The 22349-nt window shown below is 48.7% G+C and overlaps 1 protein-coding gene across 1 annotated transcript in view; it reads right to left on the reverse strand.

Moving 5' to 3' along the window:
- Positions 1-18364, reverse strand: part of LOC135528248 (polycystin-1-like) — a 143441-nt gene extending 125077 nt beyond the window's left edge. Inside the window, exon 1 of the mRNA XM_064957204.1 lies at positions 17869-18364. Coding sequence (XP_064813276.1) covers positions 17869-18158 — 290 coding nt within the window. The 5' untranslated portion in view covers positions 18159-18364. The remainder of the gene's footprint in view (positions 1-17868) is intronic.
- Positions 18365-22349: the final 3985 nt, after the last annotated feature.

Genomic DNA, 22349 nt, shown 5'->3' on the forward strand with positions numbered 1-22349 from the left:
ACGAAATTGGGGAGAAAAAGGGGTAAAATAAAATTTTAAAAACATCTATTTCTGAACTTCCCAAATTTACAGTTCAAAATGTCCCTTTCCCCCCCCCCATCGAACTCCAAACTCAGTGCTCATGTCCTTGACGGGAGCGTTTCTCTACCTAACCGACGGCGGAAGGAGAGAGCTCTGCTCTTTCATTGCACTCAAATGATAGACGACACGCGTAGTGAAAGAAGTCATGAGATGGGCAGGAGATGAAGGGTTAGGTTTATGGTTCAGGTTAGGTTTATGGTTCAGGTTAGGTTTATGGTTCAGGTTAGGTTTATGGTTCAGGTTAGGTTTATGGTTAAGGTTAGGTTTATGGTTCAGGTTAGGTTTATGGTTCAGGTTAGGTTTATGGTTCAGGTTAGGTTTATGGTTCAGGTTAGGTTTATGGTTCTGGTTAGGTTTATGGTTCAGGTTAGGTTTATGGTTCAGGTTAGGTTTATGGTTCAGGTTAGGTTTATGGTCAAGGTTAGGTTTATGGTTCAGGTTAGGTTTATGGTTCAGGTTAGGGATAGTGTGTGTACGACTGTATAATGTGCCCTCCTCCATGTCTATTAGCTAGCAGCAGGCTGGCTCCTGTTCTCCCTGCTACCTCTAGCACATATGGTTCTGCTTCACACAGAAGTATGGGCAAGGATATATACACACACACACACACACACACACACACACAGTTCTGTTTTAGTAACGGCGTGGCCGGGGCCAATGATCTAACCATTCCTTATAAGGGCTGTCTGGTGCCACTTATACTGGGCTGGAGAAGCACACAACTGGGACAACGGGAGAGAAAGTGGAGAGAGAGAAAGTGGAGAGAGAGAGAAAGAAAGTGGAGAGATGGAGAGAGAGAGAGAAAGTGGAGAGAGATAGAAAGTGGAGAGAGATAGAAAGTGGAGAGAGAAAGTGGAGAGAGAAAGTGGAGAGAGAGAGAGAGAAAGTGGAGAGAAAGTGGAGAGAGAGAGAAAGTGGAGAGAGAGAAAGTGGAGAGAGAGAAAGTGGAAAGAGAGAGAAAGAGAGAGATAGAAAGTGGACAGAGAGATAGAAAGTGGAGAGAAAGAGAGAGAGAAAGAGTGAGATAGAAAGTGGAGAGAGAGAGAAAGTGGAGAGATAGAGAAAGTGGAGAGAGAGAAAGTAGAGGGGGAGAAAGTGGAGAGAAAGTGGAGAGAGAGAAAGTGGAGAGAGAAAGTGGAGAGAGAAAGTGGAGAGAGAGAAAGTGGAGAGAAAGAGAGATAGAAAGTGGAGAGAGATAGAAAGTGGAGAGAGAGAAAGTAGAGGGAGAGAAAGTGGAGAGAGAAAGTGGAGAGGGAGAAAGTGGAGAGAGAGAAAGTGGAGAGAGAAAGTGGAGAGAGAAAGTGGAGAGAGAGAAAGTGGAGAGAGATAGAAAGTGGAGAGGGAGAAAGTGGAGAGAGAGAAAGTGGAGAGAGAAAGTGGAGAGAGAAAGTGGAGAGAGAGAAAGTGGAGAGAGATAGAAAGTGGAGAGAGAGAAAGTGGAGAGAGAGAATGTGGAGAGAGAGAGAGAGAAAGTGGAGAGAGAGAGAAAGTGGAGAGAGAGAGAAAGTGAGGAGAGAAAATGTGGAGAGAGAGAGAGAAAGTGGAGAGAGAGAAAGTGGAGAGAGATAGAAAGTGGAGAGAGAGAGAGAGAGAGAGAAAGAAAGTGGAGAGAAAGTGGAGAGAGAGAAAGAGAGAGAGAAAGTGGAAAGAGAGAGAAAGAGAGAGAGATAGAAAGTGGACAGAGAGATAGAAAGTGGAGAGAAAGAGAGAGAGAAAGAGAGAGAGATAGAAAGTGGAGAGAGAGAGAAAGTGGAGAGATAGAGAAAGTAGAGAGAGAGAGAGAGAGAGAGAGAGAGAGAAAGTGGAGAGAGAAAGTGGAGAGAGAGAAAGAGAGAGAGAGAGAGAGAGAGAGAGAGAAAGTGGAGAGAGAAAGTGGAGAGAGAGAGAAAGTGGAGAGAGGGAAAGTGGAGAGAGAGAGAAAGTGGAGAGAGAAAGTGGAGAGAGAAAGTGGACAGAGAGAGAAAAAGTGGAGAGAGAGAGAAAGTGGAGAGAGAGAGAAAGTGGAGAGAGAGAGAGAAAGTGGAGAGAGAGAGAGAAAGTGGAGAGAGAACATGGAGAGAGAGAAAGTGGAGAGAGAGAAAGAGAAAGTGGAGAGAGATAGAAAGTGGAGAAAGAAAGTGGAGAGAGAGAGAGAGAAAGTGGAGAGATAGAAAGTGGAGAGAGAGAAAGTGGAGAGAGAGAAAGTGGAGAGAGAAAGTGGAGAGAGATAAAGTGGAGAGAGAGAAAGAGAGAGAGAAAGTGGAGAGAGAGAGAGAAATAAAATGGAGAGAGAAAGTGGAAAGAGAAAGTGGAGAGAGAAAGTGGAGAGAGATAAAGTGGAGAGAGATAGAAAGTGGAGAGAGATAGAAAGTGGAGAGAGAGAGAAAGTGGAGAAAGAGAGAAAGTGGAGAGAGAGAAAGTGGAGAGAAAGTAAGTGGAGAGAGAGAGAAAGTGGAGAGAGAGAGAAAGAGGAGAGAGAGAAAGAGAGAGAAAGTGGAGAGAGAGAAAGTGGAGAGAGAGAAAGTGGAGAGAGAGAGAAAGTGGAGAGAAAGTGGAGAAAGTGGAGAGAAAGTGGAGAAAGAGATAGAAAGTGGAGAGAGATAGTGGAGAGCAGAGAGAGAGAGCAGAGAGAGAGCAGAGAAAGCAGAGAAAGCAGAGAGAGAGAGAGAGAGAGCGCGAGAGAGAGCAGCGAGAGAGAGAGAGAGAGAGAGAGGGAGGGAGCAGAGAGAGGGAGAGGGAGGGGAGGGAGAGCAGAGAGAGAGGGAGAGGGAGGGAGAGAGAGCGAGACTACTGGAGTGTGTGGAGTGCGAGAAAGAGAGGGGACAGGAGGAGGGGAGAGAGCGAGAGAGAGAGAGGGAGAGGGAGGGAGAGCAGAGAGCAAGAGAGAGGGAGAGGGAGGGAGAGCAGATGAATCCTCAATATGGGTTCTCATGTCAAGCTGTTTATAGCAAACTTCTTTTTTTGATCTAATAGTTTTGAATTTGATGATGAATGGAGAGCTCTCTCTCCCCCTCTCTCAATTCAATTCAATTCAAGGGGCTTTATTGGCATGGGAAACATGTGTTAACATTGCCAAAGCAAGTGAGGTATATAATATATAAAGTGAAATAAACAATAAAAATTAACAGTAGACATCACACATACAGAAGTTTCAAAACAATAAAGACATTACAAATGTCGTATTATATATATATATATACAGTGTTTTTACAATGTGCAAATCTCTCTCTCTCCCTCCCTCCCCCAGAGTAGAGGCACTCCCCTCCCTCCAAGTTTTGTTTATGTTTGAGACTCAAAGCAGTGTGAAGATCAGCCAGAGCTGGAGAAGGAGAGACCCAGGGGAGAACCGTAAGGCCCCGCGACGGAGAACAATCCCCCCCACCCACTGTGCAGTGCCTCTACTCTAGACAGGTCGCCCCTATCAGTTCCATCACGAAGCTCCTGCCACAGTGGCCAGCCAGTCTGCTCTCCCTGCCCAGGACGGGGAGCCCTCTTCTACATGGCCCCTGGGGACGTGTACTTCGCCCTTCATAGGACGGACAGGGAGCGAGGGAGGGGGAAGGAAGGAGGTAGGGAGGAAAGGAGGAGTGTGGAAGAAGGCGATTGGCTGGGCTCCGCAGGGCGGGTCAGTCCATGTCTTCCTCTCGTCTTTAGAACATTCTGTCCATTCTGCTGCTCAGGCTGTCTGGAGTCCAGCTGGCAGGAGAGCTGCTGTGAGCAGTGATTTCACACACACTTTCGATCTCTCCACCGTTCCTCCTTTTTTCCTCTCCCTCTCTCCCCTCCTCCTCTCCTCTCTCTTTCTCTCTCTCCACACAGTCCTCTCCTCTCTCTTTCTCTCTCTCCCCTCCTCCTCTCCTCTCTCTTTCTCTCTCTCCCCTCCTCCTCTCCTCTCTCTTTCTCTCTCTCCATACAGTCCTCTCCTCTCTCTTTCTCTCTCTCCATACAGTCCTCTCCTCTCTCTTTCTCTCTCTCCATACAGTCCTCTCCTCTCTCTTTCTCTCTCACCACACAGTCCTCTCCTCGATCTCTTTCTCTCTCTCCCCTCCTCCTCTCCTCTCTCTTTCTCTCTCTCCACACAGTCCTCTCCTCTCTCTTTCTCTCTCTCCACACAGTCCTCTCCTCTCTCTTTCTCTCTCTCCACACAGTCCTCTCCTCGATCTCTTTCTCTCTCTCCCCTCCTCCTCTCCTCAATCTCTTTCTCTCTCACCACACAGTCCTCTCCTCTCTCTTTCTCTCTCTCCACACAGTCCTCTCCTCTCTTTCTCTCTCACCACACAGTCCTCTCCTCTCTCTTTCTCTCTCTCCACACAGTCCTCTCCTCAATCTCTTTCTCTCTCACCACACAGTCCTCTCCTCTCTCTTTCTCTCTCTCCACACAGTCCTCTCCTCTCTCTTTCTCTCTCTCCACACAGTCCTCTCCTCTCTTTCTCTCTCACCACACAGTCCTCTCCTCGATCTCTTTCTCTCCATACAGTCCTCTCCTCTCTCTTTCTCTCTCTCCAAACAGTCCTCTCCTCGATCTCTTTCTCTCTCACCACACAGTCCTCTCCTCTCTCTTTCTCTCTCTCCAAACAGTCCTCTCCTCGATCTCTTTCTCTCTCTCCACACAGTCCTCTCCTCGATCTCTTTCTCTCTCTCCACACAGTCCTCTCCTCTCTCTTTCTCTCTCTCCACACAGTCCTCTCCTCTCTTTCTCTCTCACCACACAGTCCTCTCCTCTCTCTTTCTCTCTCTCCACACAGTCCTCTCCTCGATCTCTTTCTCTCTCTCCACACAGTCCTCTCCTCGATCTCTTTCTCTCTCTCCACACAGTCCTCTCCTCTCTCTTTCTCTCTCTCCATACAGTCCTCTCCTCAATCTCTTTCTCTCTCTCCACACAGTCCTCTCCTCTCTCTTTCTCTCTCTCCACACAGTCCTCTCCTCGATCTCTTTCTCTCTCTCCACACAGTCCTCTTCTCGATCTCTTTCTCTCTCACCACACAGTCCTCTCCTCTCTCTTTCTCTCTCTCCATACAGTCCTCTCCTCGATCTCTTTCTCTCTCTCCACACAGTCCTCTCCTCGATCTCTTTCTCTCTCTCCACACAGTCCTCTCCTCGATCTCTTTCTCTCTCTCCACACAGTCCTCTCCTCTCTCTTTCTCTCTCTCCATACAGTCCTCTCCTCGATCTCTTTCTCTCTCTCCATACAGTCCTCTCCTCGATCTCTTTCTCTCTCTCCACACAGTCCTCTCCTCGATCTCTTTCTCTCTCTCCACACAGTCCTCTCCTCTCTCTTTCTCTCTCACCACACAGTCCTCTCCTCTCTCTCCACACAGTCCTCTCCTCTCTCTTTCTCTCTCTCCACACAGTCCTCTCCTCGATCTCTTTCTCTCTCTCCCCTCCTCCTCTCCTCAATCTCTTTCTCTCTCTCTCCACACAGTCCTCTCCTCTCTCTTTCTCTCTCTCCATACAGTCCTCTCCTCGATCTCTTTCTCTCTCTCCACACAGTCCTCTCCTCGATCTCTTTCTCTCTCTCCACACAGTCCTCTCCTCGATCTCTTTCTCTCTCTCCACACAGTCCTCTCCTCAATCTCTTTCTCTCTCTCCCCTCCTCCTCTCCTCAATCTCTTTCTCTCTCACCACACAGTCCTCTCCTCTCTCTTTCTCTCTCTCCATACAGTCCTCGCCTCGATCTCTTTCTCTCTCTCCCCTCCTCCTCTCCTCTCTCTTTCTCTCTCTCCACACAGTCCTCTCCTCTCTCTTTCTCTCTCTCCACACAGTCCTCTCCTCGATCTCTTTCTCTCTCTCCACACAGTCCTCTCCTCAATCTCTTTCTCTCTCTCCCCTCCTCCTCTCCTCAATCTCTTTCTCTCTCACCACACAGTCCTCTCCTCTCTCTTTCTCTCTCTCCATACAGTCCTCTCCTCGATCTCTTTCTCTCTCTCCACACAGTCCTCTCCTCAATCTCTTTCTCTCTCCCCTCCTCCTCTCCTCAATCTCTTTCTCTCTCACCACACAGTCCTCTCCTCTCTTTCTCTCTCTCCATACAGTCCTCTCCTCGATCTCTTTCTCTCTCTCCACACAGTCCTCTCCTCTCTCTTTCTCTCTCTCCATACAGTCCTCTCCTCGATCTCTTTCTCTCTCTCCACACAGTCCTCTCCTCGATCTCTTTCTCTCTCTCCACACAGTCCTCTCCTCTCTCTTTCTCTCTCTCCACACACTCCAGTAGTCTCTCTCTCTCCTCTCCTCCTCTCCTCTCTCTTTCTCCCACTCCACACACTCCAGTAGTCTCTCTCTCTCTCCCCTCCTCCTCTCCTCTCTCTTTCTCTCCAGTCTCTTGGCCCTGAATGTGCTCTTCTAATTACAGAACCAAATCAAATTATTACCCTCTTCATCTCTCTACAAATCTCTCTCCATTTCTCTCCATCTCTGACAGCAGAGAGGAGAGAAGGAAGAGAAGAGTCACAGAGTGGAGAATGAAGAGAGGAGAGATGGAGATGGTGGGAGAGGAGGGAGAGAGATGGTGGGAGAGGAGGGAGAGAGACTTTGTTGGGAGAGAGAGAGATGGTGGGAGAGGAGGGAGAGACACTTTGTTGGGAGAAAGAGAGATGGTAGGAGAGGAGGGAGAGAGATGGTGGGAGAGAGAGAGATGGTGGGAGGAGGGAGAGAGAGAGATGGTGGGAGAGGAGGGAGAGAGAGAGATGGTGGGAGAGGAGGGAGAGAGATGGTGGGAGAAGAGGGAGAGAGAGAGATGGTGGGAGAGAAAGAGATGGTGGGAGAGGAGGGAGAGAGAGAGATGGTGGGAGAGGAGGGAGAGAGAGAGATGGTGGGAGAGGAGGGAGAGAGATGGTGGGAGAAGAGGGAGAGAGAGAGATGGTGGGAGAGGAGAGAGAGAGAGACTTGTTTTTTCAGTCCAGTCTGGTTGGCATACATTTACTCTGTGGTGAGCTGTGAAGAGTCTCTCCCCCTGTCCTCCCTCTCTGACTCTCTCCAAGTGAAACAGGCAAAGGGGCCTTTGTAGTTTACCACCAACAAGTCATCCCAACTCAAACCACGTCTCTCCATCCACCTGTCCTCTCTCTCTTTCATTCCACCTATAACTTATTCCCTCCTCTTCTGATTCCCTCTCCGCTCACTCACTCTTCTACCACACTTATTTTCCTCACCCTCTCTCTCCCTCCCTGTCTCCCCCCCCACCTTGTCTCCCCCACCTCCCCTCTTGCTCCCCCCACCCTCCCCGTTTCCCCCTCCCTCATTCTCACCCCCGGTCTCCCCCCACCCTCCCTCTCGCCCCCACACCCTCCCCGTCTCCCCCACCTTCCTCTCGCCCCCCACCCTCCCCGTCTCCCCCCACCATCCCTCTCACCCCCCTCCTGTTGTGGCTAAAGTCCAGTCTCTGAGCTCATGAGGTTGAGGTTAGCAGCACAGAGAGGGCCTAATTGTGCCAGGGACAACACACACACTCCGCTGACTAGGGGTCTGATGTAGCTCTAGAGGAGTGTGGATTAGTGTGGAGTCTCTGGTTTAGAAATAGCTGTAGCTAATTATACATGCATGGGAAAAAGGAATGAAATATCCATAAATATATATATATGTGTGTGTGTGTGTGTGTGTGTGTGTGTGTGTGTGTGTGTGTGTGTGTGTGTGTGTGTGTGTGTGTGTGTGTGTGTGTGTGTGTGTGTGTGTGTGTGTGTGTGTGTGTGTGTGTGTATTACTATGGAAATTCTCCATCATGGGGACATGTCCACATGAAGACAATAGCTATTTTAGGCTTAGTGGTTAGGTTTACAGTTAGGGGTTACAATTACAGTTAGGGGTAACAATTACAGTTAGGTTGTCACGTCTAATCAAGGTGGGTGGAATCAGGCGCAGAGAGCAGATGGCGATATAAAGTTTTATTCTCCGGTGAACAAAATAAACAACGGTCAACCCAAATACACACAGGGTGAATTTATCCAACACAGGATAAAGACTAACCGGAGAATAAGAAACAACAAACACAGACAGACAAAACGAATGACAAAATAAACAATCCCGCACAAAACAAAGGCGGGACAACCTACATTAAATACAGACACTAATTAACTAAACAACACACAGGTGAAACCAATTAAACAAAACCAACAGATACACGAAAAAGGGATCGGTAGTGGCTAGTAGGACGGTGACGACGACCGCCGAGCATCGCCTGAACGGGCAGGAGAGCCAACTTCAGCGGAAGTCGTGACATAGGTTTACAGTTAGGGGTAACAATTACGGTTAGGTTTACAGTTAGGGGTTACAATTACGGTTAGGTTTACAGTTAGGGGTTATAATTACGGTTAGGTTTACAGTTAGGGGTTATAATTACGGTTAGGTTTACAGTTAGGGGTTACAATTACGGTTAGGTTTACAGTTAGGGGTTATAATTACGGTTAGGTTTACAGTTAGGGGTTACAATTACAGTTAGGTTTACAGTTAGGGGTTACAATTACAGTTAGGTTTACGGTTAGGGGTTACAATTACGGTTAGGTTTACAGTTAGGGGTTACCATTACGGTTAGGTTTACAGTTAGGGGTTACCATTACGGTTAGGGGTTACAATTACGGTTAGGTTTACAGTTAGAGGTTACAATTACGGTTAGGTTTACAGTTAGGGGTTACCATTACGGTTAGGGGTTACCATTACGGTTAAGTTTACAGTTAGGGGTTACCATTACGGTTAGGTTTACAGTTAGGGGTTACAATTACGGTTAGGGGTTACAATTACGGTTCGGGGTTACAATTACGGTTAGGTTTACAGTTAGAGGTTACAATTACGGTTAGGGGTTACAATTACGATTAAGTTTACAGTTAGGGGTTACCGTTACGGTTAAGTTTACAGTTAGGGGTTACCATTACGGTTAAGTTTACAGTTAGGGGTTACCATTACGGTTAAGTTTACAGTTAGGGGTTACCATTACGGTTAGGGGTTACCATTACGGTTAGGGGTTACCATTACGGTTAGGTTTACAGTTAGGGGTTACCATTACGGTTAGGTTTACGGTTAAGGGTTACCATTACGGTTAGGTTTACAGTTAGGGGTTACCATTACGGTTAGGTTTACAGTTAGGGGTTACCATTACGTTTAGGGGTTACCATTACGGTTAGGTTTACAGTTAGGGGTTACCATTACGGTTAGGTTTACGGTTAGGGGTTACCATTACGGTTAGGTTTACAGTTAGGGGTAAAGGTAAATAGGATCTTGAATGGAAATACATTTTAGGTCCCCACAAGTATAGTAAAACATCTGCTTTGTGTTTGTGTGTAAGAGAGCTCAGAGTCAAAGATTATCTCACACACACACACACACACACACACACACAGAGAGAAATGTCTACACTGAGTCGGTAAATGATGAACCCAGATTATTCTGTTTAACTAGCACCAGTTAACCATTACAGACACACACTAGTGCTGGAGCTGTCTGTGGTGTTATGTCCACTGTAATGTTGTAGTGACAGTGAAGGGTCATGTCTGTAATGACATACTGTAGTGACAGTGAAGGGTCATGTCTGTAATGGCATAATGACATACTGTAGTGACAGTGAAGGGTCAATGGGCTAGACAGTGTTCTAGCATCTTGATGGTTTAGTGGTTAGTTATGAGGTCTGTCGCATCGAAAAGGCTCAATATGTGCCCCCTTCGTCCCCCACACTCTTCCTCCCCTCTTTTTTCTGTTCTCTAAACGCACTCTACCTCTCCCCCTTCTCTCTCTTTCTCCCCCCTTCTTTCCCCTCCCCCCCTTTATTTACTGCCTTGTGGAATGCCTGTACTTCCGTGAGTGATGTCATCAGTTGCCGTCGTCACGGTAACAAAACAAACCTCCTGGCATATGGCCTGTGGATTCAGTCTTTCCCAGCTTGTTAAAAAAATGGAGGAAAGAAAGAAAGAAAGAAAGAAAGAAAGAAAGAAAGAAAGAAAGAAAGAAAGAAAGAAAGAAAGAAAGAAAGAAAGAAAGAAAGAAAGAAAGAAAGAAAGAAAGAAAGAAAGAAAAAGAAAGAAAAATGAAGAAAAAAGTATGACTTGTTTCTTTGGCCTGAACATTTACGCTATCAGGAGATGGAGGGATGAGGATACACTGGAGGAAGGAGAGGGAGAGAGAGAGGGGGGGAGAAGAGGCTAGAGGGAGAGAAAGACCGCAACCAAGATGGAGAGGGGAAGAGAGAGAGAACAAAAGAGGATGAGGAGGAGTGAGGAAGAGGAAAATAGGAAAAAAGAAGAATAGTGGGAATAGACGGAGGAAGAGGGATGAGAGAAAGAGAGGGATGAGAGAGAGGGGGTTGAGGGAGAGAGAGAGGGGGGGATGAGGGAGAGAGAGAGAGAGGGGGAGGGGGATGAGGGAGAGAGAGGAGGGGGTGAGGGAGAGAGAGGGGGGTGAGGGAGAGAGGGGGAGGGGAATGAGGGAGAGAGAGGGGGTGAGGGAGAGAGAGAGAGGGATGAGGGAGAGAGAGATAGGGATGAGGGAGAGAGACAGGGATGAGGGAGAGAGAGAGAGGGGGATGAGGGAGAGAGAAAGAGAGGGATGAGAGAGAGAGAGAGAGGGGGGGGGGGATGAGGGAGAGAGAGAGAGGGATGAGAGAGAGAGCGGGGGATGAGGGAGAGAGAAAGAGAGGGATGAGAGAGAGAGAGAGGGGGATGAGGGAGAGAGAGAGAGGGGGATGAGGGAGAGAGAGAGGGGGTGAGGGAGAGAGAGAGGGGGTGAGGGAGAGAGAGAGAGGGGAGGGGAATGAGGGAGAGAGAGGGGGTGAGGGAGAGAGAGAGAGGGGGATGAGGGGGAGAGGAAGAGAGGGATGAGAGAGAGAGAGAGAGAGAGAGAGGGGGGATGAGGGAGAGAGAGAGAGGGATGAGAGAGAGAGCGGGGGGATGAGGGAGAGAGAAAGAGAGGGATGATGAGAGAGAGAGAGGGGGATGAGGGAGAGAGAGAGGGGGATGAGGGAGAGAGAGAGGGGGGAGGGAGAGAGAGAGGGGGTGAGGGAGAGAGAGAGAGGGGGAGGGGATGAGGGAGAGAGAGGGGGTGAGGGAGAGAGAGAGAGGGATGAGGGAGAGAGAGAGAGGGGGGATGAGGGAGAGAGAAAGAGAGGGATGAGAGAGAGAGAGGGGGGGATGAGGGAGAGAGAGAGAGGGGGATGAGGGAGAGAGAGAGGGGGGTGAGGGAGAGAGACAGTAGTCCCTATACATGACATCTGTTAGACTTCTGAAGAGACGAGGTGTACTGCCAGAGCTAACTACTCTGTAAATACTCTGGTTTATAAGACAACATCTCCTGCTGTGTGTGTGTGTGTGTGTGTGTGTGTGTGTGTGTGTGTGTGTGTGTGTGTGTGTGTGTGTGTGTGTGTGTGTGTGTGTGTGTGTGTGTGTGTGTGTGTGTGTGTGTGTGTGTGTGTGTGTGTGTGTGTGTGTGTGTGTGTGTGTGTGTGTGTACAGTTGTACTTCTCCTGGGCTGGTCCGGGGTGTGATAGTTGCTGCGTGGTTGTCCTGGTAACGACACAAAGCAAAACAGTACCGTAGCCAGGAAAATGGAGATGTGTGTGTTTACAGCTACTGTGTGTGTGTGTGTGTGTGTGTGTGTGTGTGTGTGTGTGTGTGTGTGTGTGTGTGTGTGTGTGTGTGTGTGTGTGTGTGTGTGCAACATCAGAATCATCCAAACTTCACCTACCCTGGAGATGTGGGATATAATGTGTGTAGAAGTGAAGAATAGACCTGTGCCTTCATCAAACAGCCTTCAGCACCTCCCCTCTGTATCTCACTGTATCTCTCAGTCCAGACATTATGAACCCCTGAGCTCAGATCACACTTTTACACACGTCTCTGTCCATAATACTCCTATTGATTAAAATGGCTAAACTGATCCTAGATCAGTACTCCTACTCTGACAGGTCCATAACAGAAGACTGGTGATTATGACCTAGGTCAGCTTGGAACCCTGTGACAGGTCCATAACAGAAGACTGGTGATTATGACCTAGGTCAGCTTGGAACCCTGTGACAGTTCCATAACAGAAGACTGGTGATTATGACCTAGGTCAGCTTGGAACCCTGTGACAGGTCCATAACAGAAGACTGGTGATATTGACCTAGGTCAGCTTGGAACCCTGTGACAGGTCCATAACAGAAGACTGGTGATATTGACCTAGGTCAGCTTGGAACCCTGTGACAGGTCCATAACAGAAGACTGGTGATTATGACCTAGGTCAGCTTGGAACCCTGTGACAGGTCCATAACAGAAGACTGGTGATTATGACCTAGGTCAGCTTGGAACCCTGTGACAGGTCCATAACAGAAGACTGGTGATTATGACCTAGGTCAGCTTGGAACCCTGTGACAGGTCCATAACAGAAGACTGGTGATTATGACCTAGGTCAGCTTGGAACCCTGTGACAGGTCCATAACAGAAGACTGGTGATATTGACCTAGGTCAGCTTGGAACCCTGTGACAGGTCCATAACAGAAGACTGGTGATATTGACCTAGGTCAGCTTGGAACCCTGTGACAGGTCCATAACAGAAGACTGGTGATATTGACCTAGGTCAGCTTGGAACCCTGTGACAGGTCCATAACAGAAGACTGGTGATTATGACCTAGGTCAGCTTGGAACCCTGTGACAGTTCCATAACAGAAGACTGGTGATTATGACCTAGGTCAGCTTGGAACCCTGTGACAGGTCCATAACAGAAGACTGGTGATTATGACCTAGGTCAGCTTGGAACCCTGTGACAGGTCCATAACAGAAGACTGGTGATTATGACCTAGGTCAGCTTGGAACCCTGTGACAGGTCCATAACAGAAGACTGGTGATTATGACCTAGGTCAGCTTGGAACCCTGTGACAGGTCCATAACAGAAGACTGGTGATTATGACCTAGGTCAGCTTGGAACCCTGTGACAGGTCCATAACAGAAGACTGGTGATTATGACCTAGGTCAGCTTGGAACCCTGTGACAGGTCCATAACAGAAGACTGGTGATTATGACCTAGGTCAGCTTGGAACCCTGTGACAGGTCCATAACAGAAGACTGGTGATTATGACCTAGGTCAGCTTGGAACCCTGTGACAGGTCCATAACAGAAGACTGGTGATTATGACCTAGGTCAGCTTGGAACCCTGTGACAGGTCCATAACAGAAGACTGGTGATTATGACCTAGGTCAGCTTGGAACCCTGTGACAGGTCCATAACAGAATACTGGTGATTATGACCTAGGTCAGCTTGGAACCCTGTGACAGGTCCATAACAGAAGACTGGTGATTATGACCTAGGTCAGCTTGGAACCCTGTGACAGTTCCATAACAGAAGACTGGTGATATTGACCTAGGTCAGCTTGGAACCCTGTGACAGGTCCATAACAGAAGACTGGTGATTATGACCTAGGTCAGCTTGGAACCCTGTGACAGTTCCATAACAGAAGACTGGTGATTATGACCTAGGTCAGCTTGGAACCCTGTGACAGGTCCATAACAGAAGACTGGTGATTATGACCTAGGTCAGCTTGGAACCCTGTGACAGGTCCATAACAGAAGACTGGTGATTATGACCTAGGTCAGCTTGGAACCCTGTGACAGTTCCATAACAGAAGACTGGTGATATTGACCTAGGTCAGCTTGGAACCCTGTGACAGGTCCATAACAGAAGACTGGTGATTATGACCTAGGTCAGCTTGGAACCCTGTGACAGTTCCATAACAGAAGACTGGTGATTATGACCTAGGTCAGCTTGGAACCCTGTGACAGGTCCATAACAGAAGACTGGTGATTATGACCTAGGTCAGCTTGGAACCCTGTGACAGGTCCATAACAGAAGACTGGTGATTATGACCTAGGTCAGCTTGGAGCCCTGTGACAGGTCCATAACAGAAGACTGGTGATTATGACCTAGGTCAGCTTGGAACCCTGTGACAGGTCCATAACAGAAGACTGGTGATTATGACCTAGGTCAGCTTGGAACCCTGTGACAGTTCCATAACAGAAGACTGGTGATTATGACCTAGGTCAGCTTGGAACCCTGTGACAGGTCCATAACAGAAGACTGGTGATTATGACCTAGGTCAGCTTGGAACCCTGTGACAGGTCCAGTCAGAGGATGAGAATGAATTAGAATCACAACTCATGTCATGGTAACTCTATGTCTCCTAAAGGCCGTGGTGCTGGAATGGCTGTTCCTCTCCAGCCACAGAAATGGTATATTTTCTACCGTGACGTTTGTCAGGAGGACAGCGGGGTTTGCTTCGCTTGATGCATTTAACGCTCCTGTCCAGTTTGGCTGGACTCTGACACGACCGTATCACTCCTCACCACCGCAGAACCCATGTCTTCGCTCAGCTGTCCCTGCGAAAGGCCAGCCCCTTATGCAGAGCCAATGAAATGGAAACACGGCCACACACACTGTGACATTCAGGTAATCCTACAGACCTCTAACGGTTTCTCCTTTTTCTATTCAATTACATACAACATATTATTAGACAGATTACAGGACCAATTTCTGTCATTTCCATAGGCTAAGTAAAGGTCAGGCATATCCAAACAGAAGCCTAGGGATTAGCATAACTATCTATGTATGCGCCTATATAAACCTTATTCCCCCCCATGCTGCAGTTTACTTCAAAAACCTGAACAGTTCGTTTAAAACACATGAAGTTTTCACTGCAGAAAAACCCAGCGCCTTGAGAAGAGATTTAACCTAAAAACGAACGGAGAAAAAGTAAAAAACGTAAAGGGGTTTGTGGGGGAAATAAACTGCTAACATTCGGCTCCTTCAGGCAGGCAGCGAGAGGACAGAATGTTCCGGTCTGGAGTTTAAAGCTCCACGCCTGCCTTCAGAGCTGACCCGTCTTGTAGGTTGCTCCCCATCGGGTCAAACTCAAAACAACAACCTTTGATGACCTCTGTCTTGGATAGTGACCTTCTAAGACTAAGGCACGAACGCTTCCAACACACCGACAGCAGCTTGACGCATTCGTTCCATAAATCCAGTGTAACAGTATAACTTTAGACCGTCCCCTCGCCCATACCCGGGCGCGAACCAGAGACCCTCTGCACACATCAACAACAATCACCCACAAAGCATCGTTACCCATCGCTCCACAAAAGCCGCGGCCCTTGCAGAGCAAGGAGAACTACTACTTCAAGGTCTCAAAGCAAGTGACGTCACCGATTGAAACGCTATTTAGCGCGAACACCGCCGCTAACTAGCTAGCCGTTTCACATCCGTTACACCAGCACCACACCGAACGCACTGCAACTGCCTCTGCAACGCAATGCTGCAAGGCAAACGCAGCGTTTCACTGGAAATGAATGTCATTCTGGTGGACCAAAACGCAGCGTTTCACTGGAAATGAATGTCATTCTGGTGGACCAAAACGCAGCGTTTCACTGGAAATTAATGTCATTCTGGTGGACCAAAACGCAACGACACTTTAGTTGTGTTCGAAGCGTAACGCCTCTCAGAACGGGCAGTCAGAGAACAGAGGACGCGGAGACCAACTTGTTGCCTTGGAACTATTTTTGTTTTGGTCATTTGTCGTGGGGACAACTTACAACGTTGCTCAACGGAGTTCTATGTGACTGTGATGCACTTTGGTCTGGTGCAGCTACTTCCTGTTGAGGGTCGCTATGGGTGGAGCATTAGGCTGATCGCCCACACCATATAATGAGTAAACACCAAGTATCCAAAACAAGTTCTCAACGTTTGTTATTTGTCTCAATATCTATTAAACACGCGACAACTACTACTACTACTGTTACTACTACTACTACTACTACTGCTATTACTACTACTGCTACTACTACTACTACTACTGCTACTTCTACTACTGCTACTATTACTACTGCTATATCTACTACTACTACTACTACTACTACTACTACTGTTACTATTACTACTACTACTGTTACTACTACTACTACTGCTACTACTACTACTGCTACTATTACTACTGCTATATCTACTACTACTACTACTACTGTTACTACTACTACTACTGCTACTACTACTACTGCTACTATTACTACTGCTATATCTACTACTACTACTACTACTACTACTACTACTACTACTGTTACTATTACTACTACTACTGTTACTACTACCACTACTGCTACTACTACTACTGCTACTATTACTACTGCTATATCTACTACTACTACTACTATTACTACTACTACTACTACTACTGTTACTATTACTACTACTACTGTTACTACTACTACTACTGCTACTACTACTACTGCTACTATTACTACTGCTATATCTACTACTACTACTACTACTACTACTACTACTACTGTTACTATTACTACTACTACTGTTACTACTACTACTACTGCTACTACTACTACTGCTACTATTACTACTGCTATATCTACTACTACTACTACTACTGTTACTACTACTACTGTTACTACTACTACTACTGCTACTACTACTACTGCTACTATTACTACTGCTATATCTACTACTACTACTACTACTACTGTTACTACTACTACTACTGCTACTACTACTACTGCTACTATTACTACTGCTATATCTACTACTACTACTACTACTGCTACTATTACTACTGCTACTACTACTACTACTGCTACTATTACTACTGCTATATCTACTACTACTACTACTACTACTACTACTGTTACTACTACTACTACTGTTACTACTACTACTACTGCTACTACTACTACTGCTACTATTACTACTGCTATATCTACTACTACTACTACTACTACTACTACTACTACTACTACTACTGTTACTACTACTACTACTACTACTACTACTGTTACTACTACTACTACTACTACAACTATTACCACTATTACTACTATTGCTACTACCACTACTACTATTGCTACTACTACTACTGTTGCTACTACTACTACTGTTGCTACCCCCCCCCCCCCATTATAACGTCCTTTCTCTCATTACAAAATTGCTATTAGGTTGCTACTGCAACATTGTAAATCACTTCAAATTGGCATCAAAGGCCACAAAGCACAACAAAAGTATCAACTCAAAACAGTTGGATCACACATGGTACGCAGCATCATCTGGATATTGTGCAACAAAAGTTCAACATTCCTCTTCTGCTACCATTTCTGTCACAGCGACAGCGTCGTTGCATTTTGGTACGCCAGAATGACGTTCATTTCCAATGGAACGCTTTCCAACGCCTTGCGTTGTCAAACTGTATGCGTAAGATGACTTGACATAAATGGTAGGAGAAGGTGAATGTTGAACATTTGTTGCACACATATCCAGATATTGCTGTGCATACCAATTTGAGCAATAGCACTGTAGGTGTGATCGAGGCGTCAGGCAGTCTACACATACAGTTTGAGGCACACGTTCGAAAAATCTAATTGATGCACCACACAGAACGCAATGGAACTAACTCTGCAACGCAATGCTGCAAGGCCAACGCAGCGTTCCATTGGAAATGAATTTACTTCTGGTGTACCAAAATGCAATAAAACTGTCGATGGGATCGAGGCGTAACTTTTTCCATGACAGCATGCCTGGCAGCCTGCCAGTCTATTCTGGAGTATCATATCTGTTGTGAAACGGAAATATCTTCCTCAGCACCAGCCAATGGCACACAAACAAATGACCTACACAAACAACTGAACAAGAGTGTTCAGAATTAAAATGTTACGTCACAGGAGATACCAACTCCCCATCCCTCCTCCACCGGAGGGAAAGTGCCGTGGGGCACACTCGGGTTATGTCAATTACCGAGCGGTGCGGTGGCATACCTCACACGCCGCTTCCCATTTGGATTGTCACATGCTATAGTTAAAACCACTAGGCTACTTACAAGACGTTAGTTCCCGGTGGGAGATCCCCCGCCGCTGGTCCTCGCTCCAGACCGATGTTCGTGCAATTAACCACGCACGATTCCCGGGACCCTGGTGCAAGAACACACGTACAGTTACCGGGACACGGGCTCCCGCAACTCCTCCCGCTGCCGCCGTCCCCGTGCGCTGGGCTCCAGCCCCATGCCTCCAGGCAACAGAGAGTGAAGAGCAGACTGGAAAATAATCCAAACTTGGGGAAAGAGGCGCCATGTTTTCGCTTGGATAAAATCTGTCCATTTCTAAAAGGCATAGCTCACTCACATCGCATCGCCTCTGATGTTGGAAGGGTCCTCGCACTGGGGGGGGGGAAACTTCTTCTTCGCTTTTTAACAGATTTCTTCATGTGAAAACATGCTAAGAGCGGAACTAACTTTTTTTTAAACCGTTTTTTTTAACCTTCCCCAGGTTTTCGTAGACGTTTCGCCGTCCTCTGTGGTTATAACGGAACTAGCAGCGCTCTTCTTTTTTCGGGAGAAAAAAGTTCCTTCAACTTCCTTTCTTTCTCCCGCCTTGTTTTGGCTGCCTTCACCCGCTGCAGTTCTACTAGTAAACACTGAGCGCACAGATTCCTTCTTGGGCTCCTTGGGAGAAAGATTCTACTTTTTTTCTCATGCAATAATGTATTATTATTACACAAGTAATCCGTTTAAGGATTTGTTGATAGAATGATGTGTTTTGTACACGCTTTCCCCACCTCCAGTCCCGAGATGGGAGGATCTAAGTGTGTGTGATGATGATGTACAAACACCTTTAAACAGTCCAGCTGTGTTCTTGGTCTTCTAGGACTATAGGAGACAGTCAGCCAGTCACTCATTCAGTCAGCCAGTCACTCTTTCAGTCACTCTTTCAGTCAGCCAGTCACTCTTTCAGTCACCGTCACTCATTCAGTCAGCCAGTCACTCGTTCAGCCAGTCACTCTTTCAGCCAGTCACTCATTCAGCCAGCCAGTCACCCAGTCACTCTTTCAGTCAGCCAGTCACTCTTTCAGTCAGCCAGTCACTCATTCAGTCAGCCAGTCACTCATTCAGTCAGCCAGTCAGTCACTCAGTCAGCCAGTCACTCTTTCAGCCAGTCAGTCACTCAGCCAGCCAGTCAGTCACTCAGTCAGTCAGCCAGCCAGTCAGTCAGTCAGCCAGTCACTCAGCCAGTCACTCAGCCAGACAGTCAGCCAGTCAGCCAGACAGTCAGTCAGCCAGTCACTCAGTCAGCCAGTCACTCAGCCAGTCAGTCAGCCAGTCAGTCAGCCAGACAGTCAGTCAGCCAGACAGTCAGTCAGTCACTCAGCCAGTCAGCCAGCCAGTCAGTCACTCAGCCAGTCAGCCAGACAGTCAGTCAGCCAGTCAGTCAGTCAGCCAGTCAGTCAGCCAGTCACTCAGCCAGTCAGCCAGACAGTCAGTCAGTCAGCCAGTCACTCAGCCAGTCAGTCACTCAGCCAGTCAGTCAGCCAGTCAGTCAGTCAGTCAGCCAGACAGTCAGTCAGTCAGTCAGCCAGTCCACAGTCTGAGCAGGTGGTACATCTTTATGCAGGTGAGATATTATATTTAACTTACATCCCACTATCTTCTCTCAATAAATTTAAATCAAACAATCTCACTAACTCACTTTCATACACGCGTACGCACACACACACTCCTCCCTCTCTCTCCCATTTCCTGTTCTGCTGCTGGGGCACGCGAGGGGGACGTTCCCGGTGCTGCTTGTGTTGGCCCACCCCATCTCACACACACACACACACACGGCCCAGCCTGCAGCTCAGCACTCACAGAGGCGCCGCTATAGAGCCTTATACCCAACAACAGCCCAGCCTCCGGCCCGTTCCATCTCCAGCCAAACCCACTGAGCCTAGCCTTCACCCCAGACCACCCCAGACAACAACACACAGTTCTGCCCCAACTACAGAGACACAACTAGAGCAAAAGCGACAGCAAGGTCTGGCACAATACAGTACTGGGCTAAGCTGGATAGGGGTAAGCTTGGCTGGGTTAGGCTTGGCTGAGTTAGGTTTGGCTGGGTTAGGCTTGGCTGGGTTAGGCTTGGCTGGGTTAGGTTAGGCTGGGTTAGGTTAGGCTGGGTTAGGCTTGGCTGGGTTAAGCTTGGCTGGGTTAGGCTTGGCTGGGTTAGGCTTGGCTGGGTTAGGTTAGGCTGGGTTAGGCTTGGCTGAGTTAGGCTTGGCTGGGTTAAGCTTGGCTGGGTTAGGCTTGGCTGAGTTAGGCTTGGCTGAGTTAAGCTTGGCTGGGTTAGGCTTGGCTGGGTTAGGCTTGGCTGAGTTAGGCTTGGCTGGGTTAAGCTTGGCTGGGTTAGGCTTGGCTGAGTTAGGTTTGGCTGGGTTAGGCCTGGCTGAGTTAGGTTTGGCTGGGTTAGGCTTGGCTGGGTTAGGCTTGGCTGAGTTAGGCTTGGCTGGGTTAGGCTTGGCTGAGTTAGGGTTGGCTGAGTTAGGCTTGGCTGGGTTAGGCTGGAGTATTTAGACTGGATTAGATTGGTTTAAATGGGTTGGGTGAAGTGGCCTGAACTGAAATCGGTTATGTGAACTGGAATGGGCTTGGGTATGTGGACTGGATTCGACTGGTTTAAAAGGGAGTGGAGTGGGCTGGGCTGAGGGAGAAGGGGGCTGGGCTGGAGGAGAAGGGGTTGGACTGGAGGAGAGGGGGTTGGACTGGAGGAGAAGGGGTTGGACTGGAGGAGAGGGGGCTGGGCTGGAGGAGAGGGGGCTGGGCTGAAGGAGAAGGGGTTGGACTGGAGGAGAGGGGGCTGGGCTGGAGGAGAGGGGGTTGGGCTGGAGGAGAGGGGGCTGGGCTGGAGGAGAGGGGGTTGGGCTGGAGGGGAGGGGGCTGGGCTGGAGGAGAGGGGGCTGGGCTGGAGGAGAGGGGGCTGGGCTGGAGGAGAGGGGGCTGGGCTGGAGGGGAGGGGGCTGGGCTGGAGGAGAGGGGGCTGGGCTGGAGGAGAGGGGGCTGGGCTGGAGGAGAGGGGGCTGGGCTGGAGGAGAGGGGGCTGGGCTGGAGGAGAGGGGGCTGGGCTGGAGGGGAGGGGGCTGGGCTGGAGGAGAGGGGGCTGGGCTGGAGGAGAGGGGGCTGGGCTGGAGGAGAGGGGGCTGGGCTGGAGGAGAGGGGGCTGGGCTGGAGGAGAGGGGGCTGGGCTGGAGGAGAGGGGGCTGGGCTGGAGGAGAGGGGGCTGGGCTGGAGGAGAGGGGGCTGGGCTGGGCTTCTGTTTGGTTATGGGGAGAGTCTACTCGTCAGGAAAACAGTACTTACTGCTGGGGCCTCAGACAATATTATTAAAGGACTGGAGGAAGTGAGCGAGAAAAAGAGAGAGAGAGAGAGAAAGTTTGTCGACGACACAACGGTAGTAGGCCTGATCACCAATAACCATGACAGCCTATATGGAGGTCAGAGACATGGCTGTGTGGTGCCAGGACAACAACCTCTCCCTCATCGTGGACAAAACAAAGAGGCTGATCTGTACTACAGGAAACGGAGGGCCGAGCTGCTACAATCCACATGGGGGCTGTAGTGGAGACGGTCGAGAGCTTCAAGTTCCTCGGTGTTCACATCACTAAGGACCCATCATGGTCCAAACACACCAACACAGAGGTGGAAAGGGCATGAAAACATCTCTTCCCCCTCAGGAGGCTGAAAAGATTTGACATGGGCCCTCAGATCCTCTAAAGGTTATACAGCTGCACCATTGAGAGCATCTTGACTGGCTGCTGCACCGCCTGGTATGGCAACTGATCGGTGTCCGACCACAAGGCGCTTCTTGTTTTGCACTGTCTCCCTTGCAGTGGATCTGCAAGGGAGATCCACTGAGAGAGGGAGAGATCCACAGAGAGAGGGAGAGAGAGAGAGAGGGGGATAGAGAGAGAGAGAGAGAGGGATAGAGAGAGAGAGAGAGAGGGGGATAGAGAGAGAGAGAGAGAGAGAGGGATAGAGAGAGAGAGAGAGAGAGAGAGAGGGGGGGGGGGTGAGAGAGAGAGAGGTTAATGGTGAAGGGTAGGTAGGTAGGTTACAGGTGCAGGGTAGATAGGTTACAGGTGCAGGGTAGGTGGGTTACAGGTGCAGGGTAGGTAGGTAGGTTACAGGTGCAGGGTAGGTAGGTAGGTAGGTTTCAGGTGCAGGGTAGGTAGGTAGGTAGGTTACAGGTGCAGGGTAGGTAGGTTACAGGTGCAGGGTAGGTAGGTAGGTTACAGGTGCAGGGTAGGTAGGTAGGTAGGTTGCAGGTGCAGGGTAGGTAGGTAGGTAGGTTACAGGTGCAGGGTAGGTAGGTAGGTTACAGATGCAGGGTAGGTAGGTAGGTTACAGGGGCAGGGTAGGTAGGTTACAGGTGCTGGGTAGGTAGGTTACAGGTGCTGGGTAGGTAGGTAGGTTACAGGTGAGGGTAGGTAGGTAGGTTACAGGTGAAGGGTAGGTGGGTTACAGGTGCAGGGTAGGTAGGATACAGGTGCAGG

Source organism: Oncorhynchus masou, chromosome 5 (genome assembly GCF_036934945.1).
Source record: "Oncorhynchus masou masou isolate Uvic2021 chromosome 5, UVic_Omas_1.1, whole genome shotgun sequence".
Lineage (NCBI taxonomy): Eukaryota > Metazoa > Chordata > Actinopteri > Salmoniformes > Salmonidae > Oncorhynchus > Oncorhynchus masou.